General features: G+C 42.7%; 1 protein-coding gene and 1 long non-coding RNA gene across 3 annotated transcripts in view; one reads left to right on the top strand and one right to left on the bottom strand.

The window, feature by feature from the left end:
• LOC119179871 (japanin-like-RA2) overlaps window positions 1-23,777 on the top strand; it is a 146,006-nt gene that overhangs the window by 82,996 nt on the left and 39,233 nt on the right. Inside the window, exon 6 of one of the 2 annotated variants that reach the window (XM_075869320.1) lies at window positions 21,073-21,213. The exons of the other annotated variant lie outside the window; for it this stretch is intronic. Within the exon in view, the coding sequence (XP_075725435.1) occupies window positions 21,073-21,213 (141 nt within the window). The remainder of the gene's footprint in view (window positions 1-21,072; window positions 21,214-23,777) is intronic. 2 annotated transcript variants of the gene reach the window in all.
• LOC142767515 (uncharacterized) lies at window positions 4,685-5,407 on the bottom strand. The gene is made up of 3 exons (XR_012884943.1): window positions 5,268-5,407; window positions 5,099-5,212; window positions 4,685-4,802 (listed from the first exon to the last, which is right to left on the bottom strand). It is a non-coding gene; the product is annotated as an uncharacterized LOC142767515 (long non-coding RNA).

Here is a 23,777-nt window from a genome sequence, read left to right on the forward strand (position 1 = left end):
GCCTTTTGTAGCGGGTAGACTGCTTTAAACTAAGAGGTAGTACCAATCACGTGTTCTAACCTGCGGTGAAAAACTGCGCCTCTCAATTTTTCTATGCACAGACCTTGCCTAGCTGATTTTCTTAATTATTCATTTTGTGAAGTCCTTGATACAACAGAACATTATTCAATATTTTAGAAACGACATGTCGCATTGCGCAAAACAACATTAGGTGCCTCATTCCGTCTCTTAAGACTCATAAGACAGATTAAAACACTTCAACTGTACTTTCTTCGGAGGCTTTGTCTTTAGGATTCACTGGCGGAAAAGTAGCTGATACATTGCAGAAGTTTATTATACGTTCAAAAAGATTCAGGCTGTAGAACCTATTAGTAGTCCCAAAATACGTTTTTTTCAACTGCTTTATTTATTTATTTGTTAATTTTGTTGCAAAAGTTACCTGCTTCTTTTTCTATATCCAGAACTGTTTTTTTTCAATCTATATATTTTAACTTTTTCCCTATCTCACTCATTCTTTTAAGAGCCATAAGCTATAGAAATTCAAAGCTTTGCCACAAAGGTGAAGCAATGAACGCGATAGCAGCAAATCGGAAAGTCACCCGCAGAATTGCAAGCAGATCAAATCGTCTCCCCGTTTCTAACGCACGAATGCATGAAACGTACTCAGAGGTACAGGTGAACGCGAATAAGCGTCTCAGTTGTTACTTCCCTGTGTTTGAAAAGCGCGCTCTTTTCGCAAAAAAGACTGCAAGAATCACAGTGACCTTTGTGCTCCCGGTAACTACAGCAGAATCGTCCCAGTGAAAGCCAAAAGCCAGCCAAGACATATGATTCATCCCATCACGAGGTTAGGGCGCGCGAGCTGGCGTCCACGCCTCCTCAGTGCGGCAAAATGTACGCGTGGGAGATGAGAGCACGCGCCACTGTGTCGTGATGATGTGGCAACGCCATAGAGAAATAAAGATTAAGAGTGGACACTCCCGTAGACCCCAGTGGCCCAATCGACCCTAGCACACCTGGTGGTTGGTGAGAGCAAGTGGCGTGCGCTTCCTGTTTCGGTTTCACTGGCGCAACTTTTGAATTACTTTGCATAACCGACGTTTGGCTATGAGGAAAGTTCATGATTTCAGACCACTATTCATCGCCCAAATGGATAGTTTTTGTAGGTCGTTTTGATTTAGCGATTCCCTGTTTTGTTTTGTTCAGTGGTTCGTGCGAATCGGTCGTGACGTAACTTTTATTTCGATTAAGGTATAATAAAAAGAGATGCAGGTAATGATAATTCTCTACGGTTTTATTCATCGCGCTTGTGTTTTTCTTTTGGAACGAGTGATCAATGTATATATCAGTCAAAGAGACAGAGTATCCGTAATGTTTTATTCAAAGGCAAGGTAGAGTCTGAGAATATAAAAAGCGCAATATGACAAAGGTAGACAACAAATGCATCTCGCCTTACAAATAAATTGTAACAAATACAGAGAGAACACAGACAACGCACACATCGCTAGAGTTGGCAGAAGCCGAGAAGCTGGTGAAGTATGACACACCGGGCCAGTGGGTAAGTAAGGATCTATGGCAAAAACACAGCGCACAATGCTGATGAAGAAGGAAGAAGTGACATATACACAGCAATGAAGTCGCGAATCACGCCTGGGGTTAACCGAAATATTGCATATAAAAAAAGAGCACACAGAAACCACACGACACAATATAGCAGAAAGGCAAAGGTGCAGTGTGCTGGCTGTGCTTAAAAACAGCTAGTCCAAAATGAAAAAAAGCAGACTTGATGCCTGCTTGTCCTCAGAAAGGTAGGGCTTTGCAGCTTGCTCACTACGTAAAAGACAAGCTTTATGTTACAACACTGGCAGGTCTTGCGGCTCTTCTTATGCGTCGCCTTCATCAAAAACTTAAGATCCCAAGCGATTTGCGTCTGGGTGTTGCTGTGACGCTTGCGAGCTAAAATATGTTGTAGTCATCACTTATCCAGAATTGTGGACCTTAATTGGTGCTACGAGAGCGGTATTACAGGGCTAATAAATAGCAGAAGGAAACCACTTTGGCTCATTATTTTTCACAAAGGCTCTACATCGTACGTTATCACTCACAAGCTATATAAAAATAAAATGGCAGCGTCCGCAGCCCCATCAAACGCTACAAGTTTGAGTATTCTTTTGAAAATTTTGATGGGCGAGATGAGGAGGTTGATGAGAAGCTAAAATACGAAAAGCGTGATAACGTGAACCGTGCCCACTTCATACTGTGTTCCTTACCCGCTCGAAGACATTTCAACAAGCGGTTTTGTTATCGATATATTACTTGAGCTGGAGAGATAAAGCATACACAGTGACCAAGCGAGCCACAGTAAAGTGTACAGTTCGCTTGCATTTGCTACAAAAATACAGACAGAATACCCAACAATCTTTTTAAGGTTATGCAAATCACTTCGAGCGAATACACAGTGTCCCTACTCCTCATAGCGGGTAACCTAAACAATGTATGCAACGAAGGAGTGGCTAGTCCAGTTGAGCTGAATATAAGCATATAAGACCATAATGAAGTCTGCTGTAACGAAGTAATAACATAAAGCTATTGCAGGATTCGGCTCAACTCGAATACTTTAGTGTAAACCCGCCGCTAAATGCTAACCTTTGAACTTGTCAAGCTGTATGCCTGAGATTGAAGACTGTAACCTAACCCTATCTAAGTTTCGGTTCACAAAACGCACATGCCAACATAAACGAACCCGGCAAAACATTTTCAGAAACTTCGCGCGACACCCAGCAGAGCAGAAATGAAAATCGCCAACACTTGACAGATGGTGATACAAAACATCGCACACTTTCAGGTGATGTGCAGTGGCCTCAATTATGGCAAGAAAGTGAGATTAAAGTTGTTGTACGTATGCAAAAGCTGCTTCTGATGGCCCAGTGAGATTCCCAAAAAGTTTGCTGGGGACGTGGTATGCTTTGAGCATTGTGAAATACTGGTGGGTACCCTTAAGCGTCTCACTGTCGTCTTTCAGTAACTGTGGGCAACTGCAACCGTCACATGCATTCCGAAGGAAGTGTTTGATGAGAAAACCAGCGACATAATATGCAGCGGAGTCATCGATAATATGGGAGTGAACGTTTGTCGCAAGTTCAGAGAGATAGTATAGAGCGGGAAAGTCGGCAGGCTGTGGCTGTGCACACTCCTCATTATCCACAAGAGACGCACTGGTGAGAGAGAATGGCGAGAGCTGCTCCTGGAGGAGGTCACATTCATCATCCTCGACATTTCCGTATTCTGACAGCTTGAAGAGTTTTTTTATGCAGATGTGCTTCAGGCCACAAATAAAGTGTGCTACATTGGGGTTGGTGTTGCAACCCTGTTTTTGCCTAATGTGGCCAAATATGTTCTCCAGAGGATCCTGTTGAAGCCTGCGTGTTAACAGGTATTCAAAATTGTAATTTTTGGAGAGGTCGTCCCATAGTTGACAAATTGCCTGAATTGTAATTTGCCAACCTACGATGGTTTGTTGTTGACGTCTGCCAACAAACTGCCATGAGGCAATCCAGGGAAGCTGGCCTCGGAGGAAGTCAATCAGCTCTGAATCATTTTTCATGATTGCAAGCCGCAGCTTTTGCGAAGTTCTTTTTTTACTCGAGCTGTTAAAGGCATCGAAAATCCTGTCCATACGATCACAAAATTGAGCTGTAGTGATGGCCGAGGCAGGCAGCACCTTCGCATACACCAATGCCGTGATAGCAATCGAAACTGATGCACTAAGGACCTGAGTTGCTCTGCTGACCTTCATATTAGAAATAGGTTTCTGATGAACGTGCCGTTCAGTCAACTTTGGAGCCAATCGCAACCACAACTCATGTGAGGATTGGTAAAGGCTTACAATGTGCGACCAGTTAACAATGTCATCCCCAATGTATAAGTTGTGTGCTTGGACATTACTGCGCGTTGTTTTAATTAAATGCGGAACATCAAAAATGTATTATACCCGCTCACCATTAACTTCAAAAAAGGCTTTGCTACAGTCACTCTTGGTTGGTTAGCGAGACTTACATTCGAACTGCCCTGGTCACAAATGACTGCTTTCACTGCAATATTAATGCCCCTAAGCTCCAAAATGAGTGACACCAGCAAGTTATCCATAACAGATGATGGTGTTGATGTGTGCCTTATAGTAAAAGCAACCGGTTGAACCCACTTTCTCGAAACACCAACAAGAAGAAAAACCAGTGCTCGATCAGCGATGGTTGAAGTGCGATGAGTGCCATCATCGGTAAAACCCTGGACAACGTCTCTTGCAGCATCATAGTACAAATTCTTTTTGAGTGCTATTTCGTCGAAAACTAAAGCGCACACTCGGTCCCGTTCATTCCAAGCTTGAGTATTTGTTGCAATGGAAGAAATGATTCCTGGAATTATGCCTGGAGTCATCTTTACATTAGCTAGCCACCTCCTTAATGAACGCCGGGAGGGCAAAGAAAAATATGGAGCCAAAAATCGGTATGCTCGCGGACCTCGGAAGTTTAAGTGAAGAGCAAATTTCTTGAACCACACGGGAAACCGCTTGCCCTTGCGTTTGGGCCTCAAGCGAACATGTGCAGAAAGAAGTTTAAAAACCTCCTCGGTGACGTGTGGTCGCATAACTTCAAGGGCCTTTGAAGTCGATGACGGTGCTTGGTAAGGCTGTCTCCGCAGTCTTTTGATAGTTTTCCGCTGTGCTGCTACTTTGGCTTGCAGATGTTTAATGGTTTGCTTGTACTTCATTGATCGAGACATTGTCGCTGGCACACAGGAACGCACTTCAATAAACAAAAAAATGGATGTAAAAGCAAAGAACAACTAATCCCATACGAGCACTTTCCTCGCTCTTTCAGACCCAAGGTGCACAACTTTCTGTGGTGCAAAGTTTTCGATTCCACTACCTAAAAACAAACCATTCACAATGATGACAATGCACAAAAAAAATAAAAATCACTGAGAGCCCACTCTTACATTTTGTAAGTGCACACGTAGTGTCCTTTTGAGGATAGTTTCCTGAGAATGCCCTAAACATAAAATAGCACATTAAAAATAGCTGCAATAAAAGCATAGTCACCATTTTCTCTAGGGCACTCAGGCGTGGAGATGTTGGCGGAGACGTCTTCTGGAGGGTTTTGTGAAGCTTGTTCAGTGCCTCGGACAGTGCTGTCGGAACAATCTTGCGAGCGGCCTGCGGAAGTCTCTATATCAATCCACTCTGGTGTTGAAGTGAACATACAACTTACCGGTCACACAAGTTCCTTTTGTGACAGCTGAATGACTGGTTAAGGTTTTCTCCGGCAAGACGAAGTCAGCGGAAATTCTTTCACCAGCTACAAGGAAGCTGCCACCTGCAGAGGTTTGGTCAACAGTCAATTTCGGTAAAAAAAAAAAAATCGCGACACTGAACGGATTCTGTTCATCGGGGCACCTCAATGTGTGGTAGCCGCTTTTTGAAGCCTCTACCGCAGGTCCTGAAGAAATGAAATTACGACAATGTGTCAGTAAGAGGCTTAAAATAACACAAACTGAAGCTCATCCGCACCTTGCAGTGCAGCTTCTGCAGCCATGTCACAGTCACTACTTGAAGCGACGCTCAGAGAACCTGCATATATGTGCAGTTGGTACAAGTTACAAAGCTTGTAGCATGGGGAAACTTAAACAGCTCTTTCAAACGCATAAATTGGTCGAACGTGGAAGAAAAGAGAAGGCACCAACTAGGAAACAAGTAATTTGTGATTTTTGGAATTATCAACAGTGGCAGCTTTCACTTATGAAAGGTATACGTACATGTGCACTCAGGCTTGAAGATAACGTGAAATAGCCCTTTAAAGTCTTTTAAAGAAGTTGCGCAGGTCAAGAGCATCAAAAAACGACAGAAATGTACAGCTGATGTTAGGAAGGTAATAGCCCACAATTCACAAAATTTAAGACTTTCCAAGTGTTACTTCTATAGTGAGGCTTCTCCATCGGCTACAAAGATCTTCACGGTTAACTGTCGCCACTGATTCAATGCAAGTGGCTGCTATTGCACATATTTGAGTTTCAGTCAATCACATACATGGTGCAGCTGGTTGCACACTGGGAACAGCCATTCTTGTAAGCCTTGTGTGCCCAGGGTCCATAAAACTTTGAGCAGTAAAATGGTCGCTACGAACCCTGTACGTTGCGTACAATAGGCTGGCCGGCTTACTAAGGAGATCATCGCGTCCAGCATACTGCATCCATGCTTTCATCCTGCATTGGCAATGAACTATCAGCTGAAAGGAGAAGTGCTTGAATAGTGATTTTTTATTGTTACCCTCACTGAGCAAGTACGAACAGTAAGCCTAAAGACATGCAAATCATACAAAAGCTTTAACACACCTGCCGTCCCGTGGTATGCGGAAGAAACTCGTCCCAGGCTTCTTGTGGGTTCTACCATTGTTGAAGCACCACGATACACAGCAGTAGCTGCCGTAGCTTGGACCACCGGACGGCATGGCGTCAGCGCGGTCTGAAAATGTTAGTAAGTGGATGCTTCGCTGTCAAATTACGAAAAAGATATGTGCACGTCATAAGTGTACCAACAAACCCCTTTGAATGATTAGCTAATCTGTGCACAATACAAAACCAGTGATACATCTCTGACCCATAAAACTCTGACTTGCAAAGATATACGTCAAGACTACGTACAAAGATCTTCAGAAGTTTCCAGGCCGCTATCCCTTGTAATGCAATGGTATCACGGCCTCGGAACTTTAGAACACCTTCGTACGTACGCAGTATCAGCAGTACCTTGGGAAGAGAAATCGTAGTTGAAATTTATACCGTAAAATTATATTGGAAACTTCAAAAAAATTTGTGAGCAGCTTGCACTAGTGGCACAAGGCTAGCGAAAAAACGAAGATGATGGCCACTTGGCTAGTCCAGATTTGCCTCCGGCACACCAAGAATTATTCGTGTTCTGAGCCTTCGGGAAACGCGTCGTGAAGCATGCGAGGCCCAGCGAATGCTTCTCAATATTTTGCACCGAGCCTATGAACTAGCTGCCCAGCTATGCTCTGCGCACAGACGCTCGCGTCCGTGGCAGACGCAGCGTGCGTCGCCTCGACTTGACGCCGTGCCGCCTTTGCTATACTGCATACGTTGCACAATGTTCCCGTCTAGCCGCCGCATAGAGCCACAAACTTTCTTTTTAGCGAACCTCCCAGTCCTTACAAGCTTCAGAAAAAGGTTACAACTGCGTGAATGAGACGCCACGTAAGAAACAAACTCGCACACTCGAAGCGCAACGTGTGTGTGTGCATCTTTCTATGTTTGTTGCATGGTGTCTTATTCGCGCAAGTGTAACCGTTTTCTGAAAAAATGACCCAACAAGACCAACAACATGTCATTCAACAAGCTTCGCTTGAAAACGTGCCTCACCTGTTATCTCACGCACGAAAACGCCGATGCAGCCGACGTTGACGAAAGCGATGAAAGCTTCTCGCTGTCAGTCATGCATGGGCTTTTCGCTGGGTAGATGGTGTTTATGACAGTACGGCTGAAGAAAAATAATCGCGTAAGGTGTGTTGTATAAATTGTTTTTATGTGTAAAGAATATACCAAATTTTTGCGTATAATTATTATTTTGTAGAAACAATTCTGTTGCATTGATTATAACCGTTTTTTTGCGCTTGTGCCCTCTGACATTTGGATAGAGCACTAGTTCGTTACGTAGTCGTGACGCACTTCCTGAGGCCAGGTTGTTGTTGTTTTCCTGTGCACATGGCTCGTACCCAAAGAAGGGGATTGGCCGATTATAAGGTGAATTTGCCCTAAACTTTCAGCATTGCGTCATTCCTACAATTTTTTTTGTAACTTAATTTGGATTTGAAATACCGATATCAAGTTTGCAGAAAAAAAAGAAGAAAAATAGTGAGACAGCAATTTAGGTTTCGCGGAGTGTCCGCTCTTGTCTTCTTCTTTCTCTATGGCAACGCGCGCTCATTGCGCCATCTTGCTGGTATTGCTGAGAGCAAAATAGTATCCCCTGCGAGTTTCCTGTCACCTGCGGTAAGTGGCAGATAGATTGCCGTTTGATTTTTCGTGGACGTGTTTTTCCGTGGCTCAATGGTTAACGCCTCGCACCCACGCTTCAAAGGCCCCACGTTCGATTCCGCGCACCGGAGCCTTTCTCAAGATTTTCCCCCCTTTTTTGCGTTTTCATATATACAGATAGGTATACATATACAGTGAGTGACAGCGATGCTCACGTCGAAGCCGATTGCCGATGCCGCCGGCAAAATCCAGCCGAGAACGCCCATTATTGTTTCTATAGCAATTAAGCAAAAGTATTTCGTTAGAACTACCCGGTTCTTGACGAATCCGCCAGCATGGGTGTGTGCCAGTTTCCAGGCTATTCTTCTTCGTATGTTCTGACGACCGATGGCAATGTCCGCTTGTGTTGGTGTTTCATTGATTGGGAGCAATCATGTGTAACATATGGTTTTCTGAATATATATGCAATCTTTCATATGAATTTTCGTTTGTAAAACCCGCGCTTGTCTGATTCTTCTCTTTTGTGTTTAATCAAGTGTGTACTACGTGGCAACTCATTTACTTATTATTTCTACTACGAGCTGCTGCTACCTGGTATCACGGCCTAGTAGAGCCATGGCTTTTGATCTATTCTTGTCATGTCTATATATTTCTTCCAGCATACGTCACTCAATATTGAACATAATGACTGAGTTCCTGATAACTAACAGAACAAATCCTTGATTTACCATAGCATGCAATGAGATAAGTGAGAACGCACCAAAAATTGTCCCCTTTTGAAACATTTACCATGGAGGCATAAATGTTGTAGGCCCGTGTGCTCAGATTTGGGCGCACGTTAAAGATTCCCCTGGTGGGCGAAATTTCCGGAGCTCTGCACAACGGCGTCTCATATAATCATATGATCTTTTTAGCACGTTAAGCCTCACATATCAGCCAATCAGTTAAGCAGGAAAGCTTAGTAAAGAAAAGAGTGGTAGACTTCACTTATGCAAATTTCATTGAACTCGTATTACGAACGTAAAAAGACGTATACGTTCATTTGTGTACGTTAATAGTTTAAAATGGTTAAGATATCAGTGAATGCATTAGGAGTAATGAATTGAAAATGGTGTCTAGATAAACCCCTTGCTCTGTATTTCCAAACTACTATAGGCCACTTTTCGTAGCATCCGCTCATGAGTTAGAAGACATTGTGTCTAAATATGATATAAAGTTGTGAGTAGAACAATGGAGTGATGCGAGTTCGCTATTCTGATCTTCGGAAAGAAATACCGGCCTGACTCCTCTACTCGTCAGGTGGTTCAGCGCATGGGGAGGGGCTCGACTTTCCAATGCCAAAAGACGCGAACGAAAGTTTCGTTGAATCGTTTGCCATTTCGCAACTATCCTTTTCCTGTGTTGGCTCAGCACCCTTTGTTTCACTCTTGCTTTCTCGGCGTCGTTTATTTTCTTTTTATACGTTGCTCAGTTCTCTCTTTTGAGAAATCTGCTTTCATCATTTGTAGAGTAGAACTAGTCTTGTCGGCGTCGGTCAATGTTATGTTCAAATAGCTGGAGTAACCTGTATTCAAATCGTTGGCCCTCCTACTTGTGGACAGCTTAAGCGACTGCTGAACAATAAATTGATATTTGCTGCGGCTGTGCCGCTCGCATCTGAAAGGCCTACTGCAAACTACACTCTAAAAATTGCGGAGGGTATCGCAGGAGTAAAAAGGCCAAGTTGCTCTTCAGATTGTTCTTGTACTCTCGCAAAGCATTATATAGAGCGATATTTATTTTCACTCAGTATGAAATGAGAGAGTGAAAATACTTTCTACTCCACCTTGGTCTGAGAAAATGTAATGCCCATATACTCATCAGGCATGAGAAAGTGAAACGCAGTTATCCTCCTGCTCCTAATTACACCTAGATGGGTCGGCACACAATGAGTGATTAGCACTACTTAACAATCGCACATATATTCAGTAAAACGTTCTGCTTTTGTTGAGGCGTTAAAGAGGATCAACAAAGAACAACGCTTCCAGCGTGCGCTTGAACATTTCAGCGCACTTGAGGCTATTTGGAATATCCACAGTTTTAGTTTCGGGTCTGTGTTTTGAATTGAGCGCATATTATCTTAATAAATTGGTTTAATCATGTTTTTTTTTCAATACGACCATCGCACAAGGGGGATGCTGCCGTAAGTCTAACGTACGGTATGGCTAAAGCAAAGTATTGTGGCAGTATTCGTCTAACCTGAAAAGAACGTCATCAAAAGGACCAAATGTATGACCAAGGAGGCCAAAAAAAAACTAAGTTGTTTAGAGTACAATTTAGAAGCGCTATGAACGCAGCAATGACTAACGACTTAGCGAGTGATTGAAAAGCCGTTCATATGATTGGTTGTGCTAATCTTATATTCTTCTACTGTAAAAAAATATGTCGGATAGCCGTTACGATCTCAAGAAGCACAAAGCAAACAAAAATAAACACGTTAGCTGCAGTCCGTCTCGTTTTGAGAAGCGCAAGAGAATAAAATCTGCATTTGTAAACAAGAAAATGCAGGCAGATCACAAACATTACTTATGGCATGAAAGAATATACGCTATTTTGAGTCTTTTCATGTGGTGTAGTGAATAGCGTGTGAAGCTCGCAAGGGGCAGTACGTGTACAGTTTCACTCAGTCTCTCTTTTGTATTTTTTATTTATTTTCTTTTGTAAATACCCGAGCTTGTGTTTAGCCGTCCTTTTTGAACCGTGCGTGAGAAAATTAAAAAAAACAATTGTAAACCCGATTTTGGCCCAAGCTGTGCTATTATTTTTGCGTGAGGTGTACTACTACACTTTTCGGTAAATGTTATGCTACTCTGCTTAGGGAAGCGTTATGTTACCCTGTTGAGGGAGAGTGCTTTGGTTCGTACGGGAGGATTCACTGTACTCTGCCTCAACAAGAAATAATTCACTCTGGAAACAGAGTGAAACATGGGGCAAGAAAGTACTCTCATGAAGAGAGGGCCCAGCACGCCCTTAGTGTTAAGAGTATAGATCGCCAAGCACACGTTGTGCGTTAGCACACATCTGCGACCAGCTGCCACTACAGGAGTTCTCATATGTCGAGCTGATGTGGGTCAAAAATTTCCAGTTAGATTCCATCAAAACACACATTACTGGTAGCTGTGCAAAGTCAGTTACTGATGACATTTCTGTATCAGCAGTATTCAGACGGCACCCCCATTTTTGAAATTAATAGGGCCTTTAGTGGCCTCTGTGACCACCATGGTACTTCCGGCTGCTAAGACATTCGATGCAGGTATTAACCTGCTCTTAGCCTCACAGTTCATCATCATCATTATATATCTGAATACGCCCACTGCCGGACAAAGGCCTCTACCTTGCTCCGCCACTCAACTAGCTACCGGGCTTGCTGCTGCCACTTTATACCCGCAAGCTTTGTAATCTCGTCTGCCCACCTAACTTTCTGTCTCCCCCTCAACCTCGTGCCTTTCTTCGGAATCCAGGCCATGATCCCTAATGACCAGTGGCTGTCCTGCTTTCGCGCTGGGCGCCCTCTCCGTGACGAATTTTTATTCTTGAATTTTAATGCGAAGGATTTCTAAGCGAAATTCCGCGGCTTCGAGCGCATCTATCTATCTATCTATCTATCTATCTATCTATCTATCTATCTATCTATCTATCTATCTATCTATCTATCTATCTATCTATCTATCTATCTATCTATCTATCTATCTATCTATCTATCTATCTATCTATCTATCTATCTATCTATCTATCTATCTATCTATCTATCTGCCTATCTATCTGCCTATCTGTCTCTCTGTCTGTCTGTCTGTCTGCCTGCCTGCCTGTCTGTCTGTCTGTCTGTCTGTCTGTCTGTCTGTCTGTCTGTATGTATGTATGTATGTATGTCTGTCTAGCCGCTTACGACTTTTAGTTCTCCTGGTCGTTTCGTTAATGATGTATATATCAAACTTTGTACGGCATAACATGACTTTAGGATGAGCATAAGTGGCAAGTCATAACATGAATCTCATGACATGTATGTCATGAATGTCATGATTTACAATTCATGGTAGTGCTGCTTTTGTAGTGGTTTCGTTCACATAACATGTTGCAAAACTGGTATGATATGACATGACTGCATGGTAAACACAAGTGACAGAGCCTGACACGGAAATCATGACATATATGTCATGAATGTCTTGATTTAATATTCATGTCATCGGTGCTTTTGTAGCGGTTTCGTTCAGATAATATGTTGCAAAACTGCTATGATATGACATGACTGCATGGCAAACACAAGTGACAGGCCCTAATGTGGAAATCATTTGTGTGTCATGTAGGTCAGAGACTCAAGACTACACGTCACGTTCACGGTACGCTTGCGGTCGTTTCGCTTGCTTTAAATATACGAAATTAGGTATTACAGGACAAGAATGGATGACGAAGGTATATGACTTGTGAAAACATGATAGTCATGAGATACGTGTCATATAAGAGCTTGATCTGCAACGCTCATCACGCACTCACGGCTATTTCGCTAGCTTCACATTCAACAAATTGGGTAATACGTGACGTAAATAAATGGCGAAGATATATGACAGGTGCAAACACAATAGTCATAAAATGCGTGACATGTAAGAACATGACTACAAGCAACAATCATGCTGCACTCGCAGCCGTTTCGCGAGCTTCACATGTGCCAAATTCAATATTATGGGACGTGAATGGACGACGAAGGTAATTGACACGTTCAAACATGATAAAAATAATATGCGTGCCACGTAACAACATAACCACCTGCCACGCTAATGATGCACTCGCGGCCGTTTCACTAGATTCACATACATCAAATCGGTATTACGAGTCGTGAGTGGATGACGAGCGTAAATGACACGTCCATACATGACAATGATGGCAAGCGTGTCATGTAAAACATGGCTACAAGCTACACTCATTGCACGCTCGCGGCCCATTTGCTAGCTCTACATATACCGAATTGAGTATCACGTGACGTTAATAGACGACGAAGGTAAAGGACACGTCCAAACATAATAATCATGACATAGAGGTCATGCATGGTATAATTTACGGTCACCTCGTAACGTTGTGCTGAAATTGAAGTGACACATTAACCTTCCTAATTCGTGCTTCGCATATCATTGATTACCACAATACATGAGATCTGCTAATTTTTTACTGTGATATTCTTAATCCGGCTTTATTCCTTGGCCTACTCTGCTTTTTAGGGGCGAAGCTCCTTAGGGCGTGGGCTGTGCGTCCCCTGTAGCCTGTATGTAGCCACCTCTAGTTTAGTTCTTGCAGTGTTCACTAGATGGCGGTACCGTCTCCTGTATGTAGCCACCTCTCGTTTAGTTCTTATAGTGTTTACTAGATGGTGGTACTTTTAGCTGATGATGAAAAGATGCAAGATGTTATAAACTAGAAAGCGGTACTTGTAGTTGATGAAAGACGCGAGATCTTATACAGGAACCGCTCTCCCTTCATTTCACAGACCATAAAGCCGTCATAATGAAGGGACATCGCAAGCCATCCATCGTCTAAGAACAAATAAAAGTTGATTTGTGTATATACACACACAGCGTTTCTCACGTCTTTACATGATGATCGACTGGGCGAATTACACGGAAGATTCACAGTTTACCGATGAATCCCTCCGGAGCTTCGCCCATTCATCATCATTCCCCCCGTGAATATGCCGTAATTTTTTTTAAGTGTGGAGCATTTCATACTTAACTTCAGTGACTTTGAGCGTATCTATCTATCTATTCATCTATCTACCTATGTGCCCAGCCACATGCGTTCCAGTGATTTGGTGCCCCGCTCCTTTATCTTGGCATGAACTAAAACTAGCATGATAGGGTGAGATGATTTAACGAATATGACGCACCGGTCAGGGCATGAATATTGTCACACTACCGTCGCGTACGTCGTCAAACAGTTCCCGTGAGGCAGTGCCACATACCGAGTGCGCCCATGTGCTACTAGTATGCGGGTATGTGCCATGGTGATTGACACTTCGTATCTACCCAGGGACGACGAGAACACACATTGGCAATTTTAACGCGTGAGCGTTAAGCAATACCCGACAAAGGTCACGTCGACCCCATGAATCCAAAGAATAAATGTCAGGGCTCCAGCTGGGATCAAACGCAATAATTCTGCGTAGCGATGAAGCGTTTTACCACAGAGCTACGCCAGGTCTCGCAACTACTTTTCGAATAGATGCTTATTTCTTGAAATGACAATTTTTCTTGCAGTGCTGCCCACCCAAGTTTATAAACATTACATATGTTCTCTTTTTATACAGGCATCACCTTGTGTTAACATCAATTGTGGTTAACTCTCATGTACTAAAGTTGATTTATGTAGCAGTGTGCAAAACCAGCATCTTCGCGAGCATCAGGGGTTTATATCAACTTCTGCTGTTTCTAGTATGCATGTTCTAGTTGGCATAGATGTTCAAGTCACTCAGTAAATAAATTGCAACACGGTCATCTTTCCTCCCCATGCTTCGCATAACATTGATTCCCAGGTACGTGGCATCTGCCGAATGTTTTTTTTTTCGTTCTTTGGAGTTACGCCTTTCACTTGAATTTATATTGTTCCCTGCTTCGTTATAAACTTAAGTTAAACCCTCTTTGAAATCCTGGAGGATTTGTTCCGAAGGTATGTACCGGTAATATGAGCTGGTAAATATCTTCCTGATAAGAGATAGTGGCAATATACCCCTGATGATTTGAGAATGCTTGCCGAATACGCTACACCCCGATGTTACTATTTTAGTTGCTTGAATTTCGTGGAGAAGCGCGAGTTTCTTACCTGTCTTAAGTAGACGTACTTTTTTACAACTTCAAGTATCTGGTGTCTTTCTCAAAGCTCTGTTTTGTTCTGAATTTGTTGTGCTTTACTATCGTTTTTTGGTGATTTCTTTAGAACCTACCTTTCTGCTCTTCTTCTCCAGTTCAGTAATCATGACTGGCAATTCGTCCTTTGAGAGAGAGTAAAATGAAAGAAAAGCAGAAATCAGAAATTTGAGCATTCGTTTTGTTACCCTGCACTAAGGGAAAGAGGGGTGGGAAAGAAAGATGAGAAAGACCACGAAGAGCGAAGTAGACGTGCAAAAGAGAAAAAGGTGAGCTTGGGTGGTATAGCCTATTCAATATGCCACCACAACGCGAAAAGTTCAATAAGGCCATCACTGATTTTCTGTGAGAAGATAGACCATGTCGCCTTTCAAGCACTGACTGTTCAGACAAGAAGATATATCATGTCGCCTTTCAAGCACTGACTGTTCTGACAAGGGTCTGTCGTCAAGGCGATCTGACGCAGCAGCTAGTTGCCATCTTTGCACGCTGCAAAAAGGGCAATGACAAACAACGTGGTCTGTTGTTTCATCGATGCCGCAACGACCGCAAGCAGTACTGTCGTTCATGCCGATTCGGAAGGCAAAAAATTTAGTGAAAGTAACACCAAGCCACAGTCGGCAAAGCACCGTTTCTGAAGCCGAGAAAGTCTGCACGGAGGCCGAAGTTGAAAATGCAGCCTATGCAATTTCGTGTGCCGTAAGTACTCAGCGTTCCACAGGGTTTGTACTTATCGAATATTATTTTTCGAATTTTCATTCAAGCATCAATGCTTGAAAAGGAAATAAATTCTTCGTCATTTTCGTGTGCTGATCGGGCCACTGCATCGGCATGTTCGTTGCCCAACATGCCGCAGTGACTTGAAAGCCACTGCAGCGTGATTTCATATCCTTCGCCAAAAAGGTGGTGAAGGAGCTCTCTAATTTCAACCACTAGTTCTTCATGACGTCACCAGCGCAAGGCGAATTGCAACCACTATAGTGCAGCCTTGCAGTCCGTGAACGTGCTCCGTTTCATGACTTCTTGGTATTTAATGACTTTAACTGCAGTTCGTAGAGCAGCAAGTTACGCAGATGTCGATGACGTCTGGTGAGATATCCGAATCTTCATCCTCGCTGCTGTGTTTCGTCCCCTCAGATGCAATGTCATCGGCGAAGTGCAGGTTACTAAGGTATTCTCTATTAACTCCTATTCCTAACTCTTCCCATTGTAAGCGTCTGAAAACATTTTGTAAGCACGCACTATACAGCATTGTGGAGATCATGTCCTCTTGTCTTACACCTTTATTTACTGGTACTCTGTGCTTTTCATTATGGAGCACCACTGTGGCAATTGTATAACTGAAGATTTCCTCCAGGATGTTTATATATGCTTCGTCGACGCCCTTAATACACAGTGTCTGTATGATTGCCGATATCACCACTCAATCTAATGGCTTCTTGTAGTGTATGCATAGTAGTTGGGTATATTCTGAGCATTTCACTATCACCTGATAGACAGCATGAACTTGGTCGTTTGTTAGGTAGCCCGTGAAAAATTCGCCTTGATGCTTCGGTTGATTGAATTATGATGTATATTACTGTTAAAAATTACTTTTGTGAATAGCATGTATATGACATGCTATGGCCGCAAATAGCACACACTCGCACAAAGTAAAGAAACACTCAGCACAAGCACAAGCATGTATTTAATAGAGCAAGTCCTTGTCATCTACTTTTCTAGGATGTTAGCATTCTTCCAAGATTCTGGTACCCTCTCCGTCAGAAGACACTTCATAAACAGCGTGGCCAGTTTTTTAATATAACTTGTCCTCCGTTTTTCAGCAAATCTGATGTACTCTGACTCTCACCAGCAGCTTTGTCTCTTGGTATTTTCTCGAACGCTACTGTTACTGTTTTTCTTATTTGTGGGGTGTCATCTGGGGTACTTCTAGCTCTTACAATAAAAGGGCGGCTGTTCCGGCTACTGTACAGATGCCTTGCTGAGTTTGCCTTGGAAGGTGTAAATAAGCTTTTAGCAAATATTTCTTTTGAATAGCAACTGGACCCGACCATATAGCAGCAGCAATGGTAACCAGTTTTTCTGAATTTTATGCCCATATTTTTGCTATTTTTTCCAAAAGAGTTTAGAGACAAGCACCGTTCCAAGTGACTGAAGATTAGCTAGTGTTGTGCCTGTATAGAAAAGTGGACCTTAAAACTCCGTGAAAAACTACAGGCCAGTGTCTTTACCTAGTACTACTTGCAAAGTAATTGAACTTGTTATATATAGTTTTATAATGTCGCATCTTGCTGAACACAACTTATTAAATGCAAACCAACACCAATAGAGGCAAAGTTTTTTTTTGTAGTACACAGCTAGTAGAATTTACTCCAAATTTGGCCCTAGAAATAGATAAAAGGCAGGCAGTCTATTGCATCTTTCTATATTTTCGCAAAGCGTTTGATGCTATGGCTCATAACCTTCTTATAAGCAAAATATACGTGTACAAACTGACCAAGAATGTAATCACAAGAATACGTGAATATCTGTCGCACAGACAACAGCCTGTGGTTCTCAAAGGCATTTTCTCTGAAGTCACCGCGGGCACCTCTGGAGTGCCACAAGGCTCTGTCTTCGGGCTTTTATTGATTTTTTGTACATAATTGATATCACTAGTGACATCCCATTATATTTAAGGATGTTTGCAGACGACTGTGTGGTGTATCGAGTTACTGATTGTGATTCTGATTTCTTCGACCTTAAGAGTATATTAGATAAAGTTTAAGCTTGGTGTACGAATTCGAGATGTCTGTAAATGTTTAGAAATGTTCAGTCATCATCTTTAGTAGGAAACGCTCACATGGGGCATGTGAGTACAAAGTGAATAACGTTAAGTTACCTGGGCTACGGATTATGAATACTTAGGGGTTTGTTTTACTTCGCATTGAAGATGGAATAGGCATGTACAGGAAATAAGAAGAAAGGCAGACAGATGGACACAGAGTTTTATTGAGATCCTGAGGAACAATACCTCAAGGAGGTAGAGTAGCGGGCCACTTCCACGTCGGGACGGGTAGGCCGAGCCTCAGCACGCAAATTAGGCTTTCTCCGTCGAAATTTTGCACAAATACCTAGTAACTTGAAAGAACAGTTGTATTTCACTCATGTACGTCCGATACTTGAGTACGCATTTGTGAGCTGAGATCCTCATACTCTACAGTGAGTGAACTTACTAGAACAGTTAAGAACAGGGCTGTTTGATTTGTTTTGGAAAATTACGACAAACACCTCAGTGTTCCTAAAAGTAAGCGTGCACTTCTTCAGCAGGACTTAAAGAACAGGCAGAAAGCACTGAGACTCAATTTTTTGACAGCATTCTTTATTAAAAATCTGGCATTACATGAAAAAACTATATCGCATTACATCATATATTTCGTGTAGAAGGGACCCTTTGAAGGTCCCTTCCTTTTAAATCTGACACTTCACATTATTTTTATTTGTAGGACTGCGAGCGAGCGAAATGCTATGTCGCCAAATATCGCAGAAATTCAATGTAATGGTGATTTTCACCACGCTTTGTGTGTGGAAACGAATTGCCATTTCATCTACTGGTGTATATAGCCCCCTCCCTCCTAATGTAATGCCATCAAATGCAATGGAGGTACTGAATAAATAAAGAAATGAATAATAACATATAACTCTGTAGAACACATCCGCTAGTTTTATTATCTTATTGATATATGTAGTCAGTTTGCTTTCCCTGTCCTTTAGTGTATTTACCTGTTCTCTGACTACGCAAGCTTCGTCCTGACGTCTTTGACACTTTCTGTTTTTTTTAGCATGTTCAACACTTTACATGTTATACCTTATCACAGTTGATACCTAACATTTCATATTCAACTTCGAATACAATGCTGGTTTTTTTTTGTCTGTTGTGCTCGAAGCTTTCACGCTTTGACATTTCCTAAGGAGGTTATTCAACTCCTGGGACAGCTTGTTAGTGTCCCGTCTATCTATCGTACCTCAAACTTTCACTGAAGTCTCCTCAAGATTACTTGTCAAATTAGCATTCACAGGTACTTCCGTTTTTTTTTTTCTCGCTTCGGGCGGTTCGGCACATTCAGCCTTTTTACACACTGAGGCCTTGACATTTATGGCATCAAACTCGCACGGTCTGCTATCACTTTTCTGGCGCCTTTGCGAACATACTCACGGTATATTTGTACCAATTTACTCAGGCGCAGCTCGTTCACAGGAACTGGAGTTCCAGAGGCTGAGGCGTGATCTGACTTTGCTGTACACAGTTCCAAGTGCTTTTTTCGCCTTCTGAATTCTAAGCATTGATCTCCCTAGCTGCCTCTCCTGCTCCATAAAAATTCCAGATGTCTGCACCTTATGCTTTCTGCATCGCGTTCTTCCTCAAGTTTTGTTGTTCCACTTCGAGCAAATTGTGCAGGTGCTTGCCTGCAAAAGCTAATGTTTGGCTGTGTTCAATTAACTTGTCAAGCTTCGTGCTCCACATTTTATAAACAGCTGCCGACTAACAAAGCAATACCACGGCAGCGGCATACTTCAGGCTTCACGTTTTACGTCACCACGAGGTCAAACAGTCCTGACGCGGATGTCAGGATATGTCCCACAATTTGGGTAAAGCTTTACTGTTCTGACAACTACGTGCGGCAGGCTCATAGGCTTCCACTTTACGCTTCGGTATAAGACGCCTGAAAGGCTTCGAAGTGCTGCAATTCGAGTTTTGGTTGGCCGGTTGACCTGTTTGAAGTGGCACGTATAGGAATGCTGAGATTGACCGACGAACACATGGAGGCAACACGGATATGTGATTAGGAACAAATGAAAGCAGACCAGCATGAGTGAACAAAAATCACCTAAGTGAAAAAACGCAAATACGCGCTAGCAAAAGAACACCTACAAAACAAGCTATGCTGTAAAATGGCACCTACAAATACAAGCAACGTGGTATATTTATAAGTAAATGGCATCAAGTAAAACACACACAAAGCAAGAAAAATATTAACTACTATAATTATCATACTACTCCTCCAGGCTTTTTACGTGTGACGCAGCACGCACTGAAACAATATATACAGCTCGATATATTGAAATAACATAGAAAGGAACAAAGATCACTATGAATAGTTTCGTTAGAGCCGAGTCAGCTCGTGCAACACGTAGGGATGCTGACGGGGGCCACTTATGATCTGGCTAGCTTAAGGAGAAGCCGAGAATGCAAGCTGTTGCAGGGGACTGAATTCGTTCAGTGGGACATTCCGTATTCGCGGCGCCAATGACCACGCTCTTCACTTGTTCAGTGTCAGCTAACCTTCGAAGCAGTTGAATTCTTTTCGAGTGTACAAATCGCTCTTGAGGCCATTTCCTCTACACACGTACGCGCCTTTTCGCTGCAGGTGCAGGGAAGACGCAGCGGGGGCACTGCCGCCTGGTCAGTTGCCACAAGTTTCTATCCGTCACAATTGGCGCCTATACTCTCAATTTAAAACACAGCGGGATGAATGAAGGTATCGCAGATATTTTTCAAGAAGATAATACCAAAGAACTTAATAAGGTATTGTGTGATAAGGTCGCAAACGCCTTTGGTTTTGCGCCGGGGCTCGCAGGCCCTCATAAACCTATTAAAGGCTTGCTGTAGGGCCCATAGTTAAAGCTACAGTTGGAAGCGGAGCAAATTTTTTGAACATTGAGGGCTTTCTAATTCATACCCAAGTTTTAACGTACAGGCATTTTTATTTCCAAATTATTTTATCTGGCTGCCATAACCTATGGTTGAAAACACTACTTCAGGTTTATCAGTGTTACACATACAACTCTACTTGCGTATGAGCTGATATCATGAAAGACATAAAGAGAGATGGATATTTGTATTTCAAAGACGGTAAACCAATTTTGTCGCACACAGGGTGAGAATGCCCTTAATCAAATGAGGCTTTCTCCTAGCTATGTTTTTCTCACCATGTACGCCAGTTAGTTTTAGCACAGCAGCAGTTGAGCAGCCATTTTGAATCATTACCAGACCAGTAATGAGGAAAACACACAATAGCATTATGACTTTGCTTTAGTTTTTCTTTGAGTTCTGTTTGTGTCACTCATTAATTAAAATGAAAATATTCATTTTTCTTTTCAGTTACCTGCTTCAACTAATGTTCTTTACCTCGTGGGATACTCCAAAGAACTTAACACGTCACGGTATTCATGCGTAGCGTCTCGTTTCTTAAAATTCGGGGGAGGCTTCATACACCGGACCCTGATCTTAAGACCTGCAGATGTAAGTGGCGCTAAAAAAACTTTCCGATTCTACGCATTGCGACCACCTGGTTCACGTGAAGCACACAGAGAGTGGCTTTCCGTTCAGCATATTTCTGCTGTTGCCTAGCAAAACGTTAAGAACCAGGTGGCTAGTACACTGGGGACTTGCCAAGCACGTCAAGTTGACTGGCATCTAAAGTGTAGCTTATCACTAGATGTAAGATGACTACACAAGTGGCCAGTTCATTCACAAGCCAGTTCATTCGGCACAAATTAAACGCTGCAGTAGTATGAGGAATCCATCGTGTGTAACCAGCTTTGACGTATTTCTCCGTGGCTCGCGCAATACTGAACTGTAGTTTCCCCCGTGGTTGAAATACGTGTACACTGTTTCTTTCGTTGTTTTCAAAGCGGCTAGCTTGCATTTCAAGTATACCCAAATGCTGTCCCGAGATGACTCTTGCTAGGGCGTCTTCCAGCGGCAGGTTCTTGCGCTGGTGTCACTTTGTGGTAGGATACTTGACTGTTACACTAAACGCCTTCGTTCAATACTAGAAAGCACCACAATTTTGATTCTCTGCGTCTATCAATGTTTTCTTTGACATGCACTGTTCTGAACAATCGTATGAAATTATCCTTGCTGTGGCAGGGTCATGGTGCAAGGCTACTTTAGGTGAGCGTACTCCGGGACTATCCGCTGCCTGGTAATGTTGTTTTTCGCAACGAGCCCAAGCGATCGCGCTGGTAGATATTCTGTATAGATTCTGTACATTTATGGTTAAACGATAAAGTGGCAGGGCAAATGACACTCCTTTCTTTTGTGTACTTGTGGACGGGAGAAAAGGCCAGAGAGGAAAACCAGGCAATGGTAGCGTGTATATCAAATGACATTCAGGAGTTAGGAGGGGAGTGCGAGATAATTATACTAGGAGATATGAATGAGCACATAGAAGATATAGATGGGTATACCGACCCGACAGGCAAAATCATCATTGATATGAGTGAAAGGCTTCATGTGATCATTTGCAGCAGTACCGAGAAATGTGAAGGGCAAACAACATGGGAGGTAGGAAGGCTGCAGTCGACGATAGATTACGCACTGATGTCACATAGGATTTATGATAAGCTCAGAGGAATGCACATAGATGAAGGTGGCTCCAGAAGTCTGGGTAGTGATCACAAACCTATCAAGCTAAGTTTTGGAAGAGCAGTGAAAGTGGGAAGGAGACAAGATGAGCAACTACAGGAAAATGTTTATTCAGAAAGGCAAATGGAAATAGCCACTAAACATATTGAGAAAGTAATCACGGAGGATAATAATACAGTGTGGACATACACGAATCTAATTAGACTGTTTGATCTAGAGCTTGCTAAGGAATGTGACAAGTCACCCCGGAAAAGAAAACACAAACCCAAAAGTTGGTGGGATGAGGAAGTTAACAGAGCCATAGCAAAACACCAGAAAACCTCTAGGGAACACAGACATGCTAAGCAGCGGGGTTAACCGACAGATCATGTTGAAAGGAAATGGGAAATCTTTCTAAGCTGTAGAAGGAATGTCTTCCTTCTGATCAATGAAAAGATTAGAAGAAAGCGAGCTCAGTGGCTGGCCGAAGTACATAAAAAAGATAGAAAGGCAGCTGCGAAATTTCGGAACTATCTAAACTCCCTAAGAAATGAGAGGAGACTAGAGAATAGGTTTATAACTACAGCTCAAGGTGCTAGGCTAGAAGGGGACGAAGCTATTGAATATATAAGAGCAAGGGTGACAGGAAAACTTCAACAGAGAAGTGCTTCATGCACCACAATAGACAAGGATAAATCAAGTGGCGCAATGGCTCCATTTTCACAAAAAGAGTATGAAAGGGCTGAGAAAAGGTTTCTTAGTAGTACATCAACAGGCCCAGATGGCATTCCAATTATGCTGATAAAGACATTAGGTCCGAAGTCTGAGCAGGCTTTGAGAGAAGCAGTGAGCAAAATAATATCGATGGAGAAGTTCTCGAATAATGGAAACATAGCAGATTGAGCATGACCTATAAAGGAAAGGGGGACAAAGCTGACATAAACAAATACTGTCCTGTAACAGTGACATCAGTGGTCTACAGGCTGGCGATGCAGATTAAAATTAAAGACTGCAGGCATAAATAGAGGATGATGGGGTGGTGGGGGCACTGCAGAATGGGTTTCGGAAACACAGGAGGCTGTAAGACAATCTGTTCTCACTGACGCAGTGCATTTAAATAGCAGAAAATGAACACAGGCCCCTGTGGCTAGCATTTTGGATATCAAGGGAGCGTACGATAGCGTGGTTCAAGAGGACTTGTGGCGAGTACTGGGCACAAAAGGTGTGAAAGATGGAGTCACTAATCTTTTAAAGAATATCTATAAAGGTAATAAGTGGGAAAACAGGCATCCAATCCCGCAGAGGTAAAACGGGGGCTTAGGCAGGGGTGTCCTCTGTCACCCTTGTTATTCATGATTAACCTACAAGGATTAGAGGCCAAATTAGAGGGAAGTGGACTGGGCTTCAACCTCTCTTTCGTCAAACAAGGAAAACTCATTGAACAGGCAATACCAGCA

Source organism: Rhipicephalus microplus, chromosome 7, assembly GCF_043290135.1.
Source record: "Rhipicephalus microplus isolate Deutch F79 chromosome 7, USDA_Rmic, whole genome shotgun sequence".
NCBI classification, from domain to species: domain Eukaryota; kingdom Metazoa; phylum Arthropoda; class Arachnida; order Ixodida; family Ixodidae; genus Rhipicephalus; species Rhipicephalus microplus.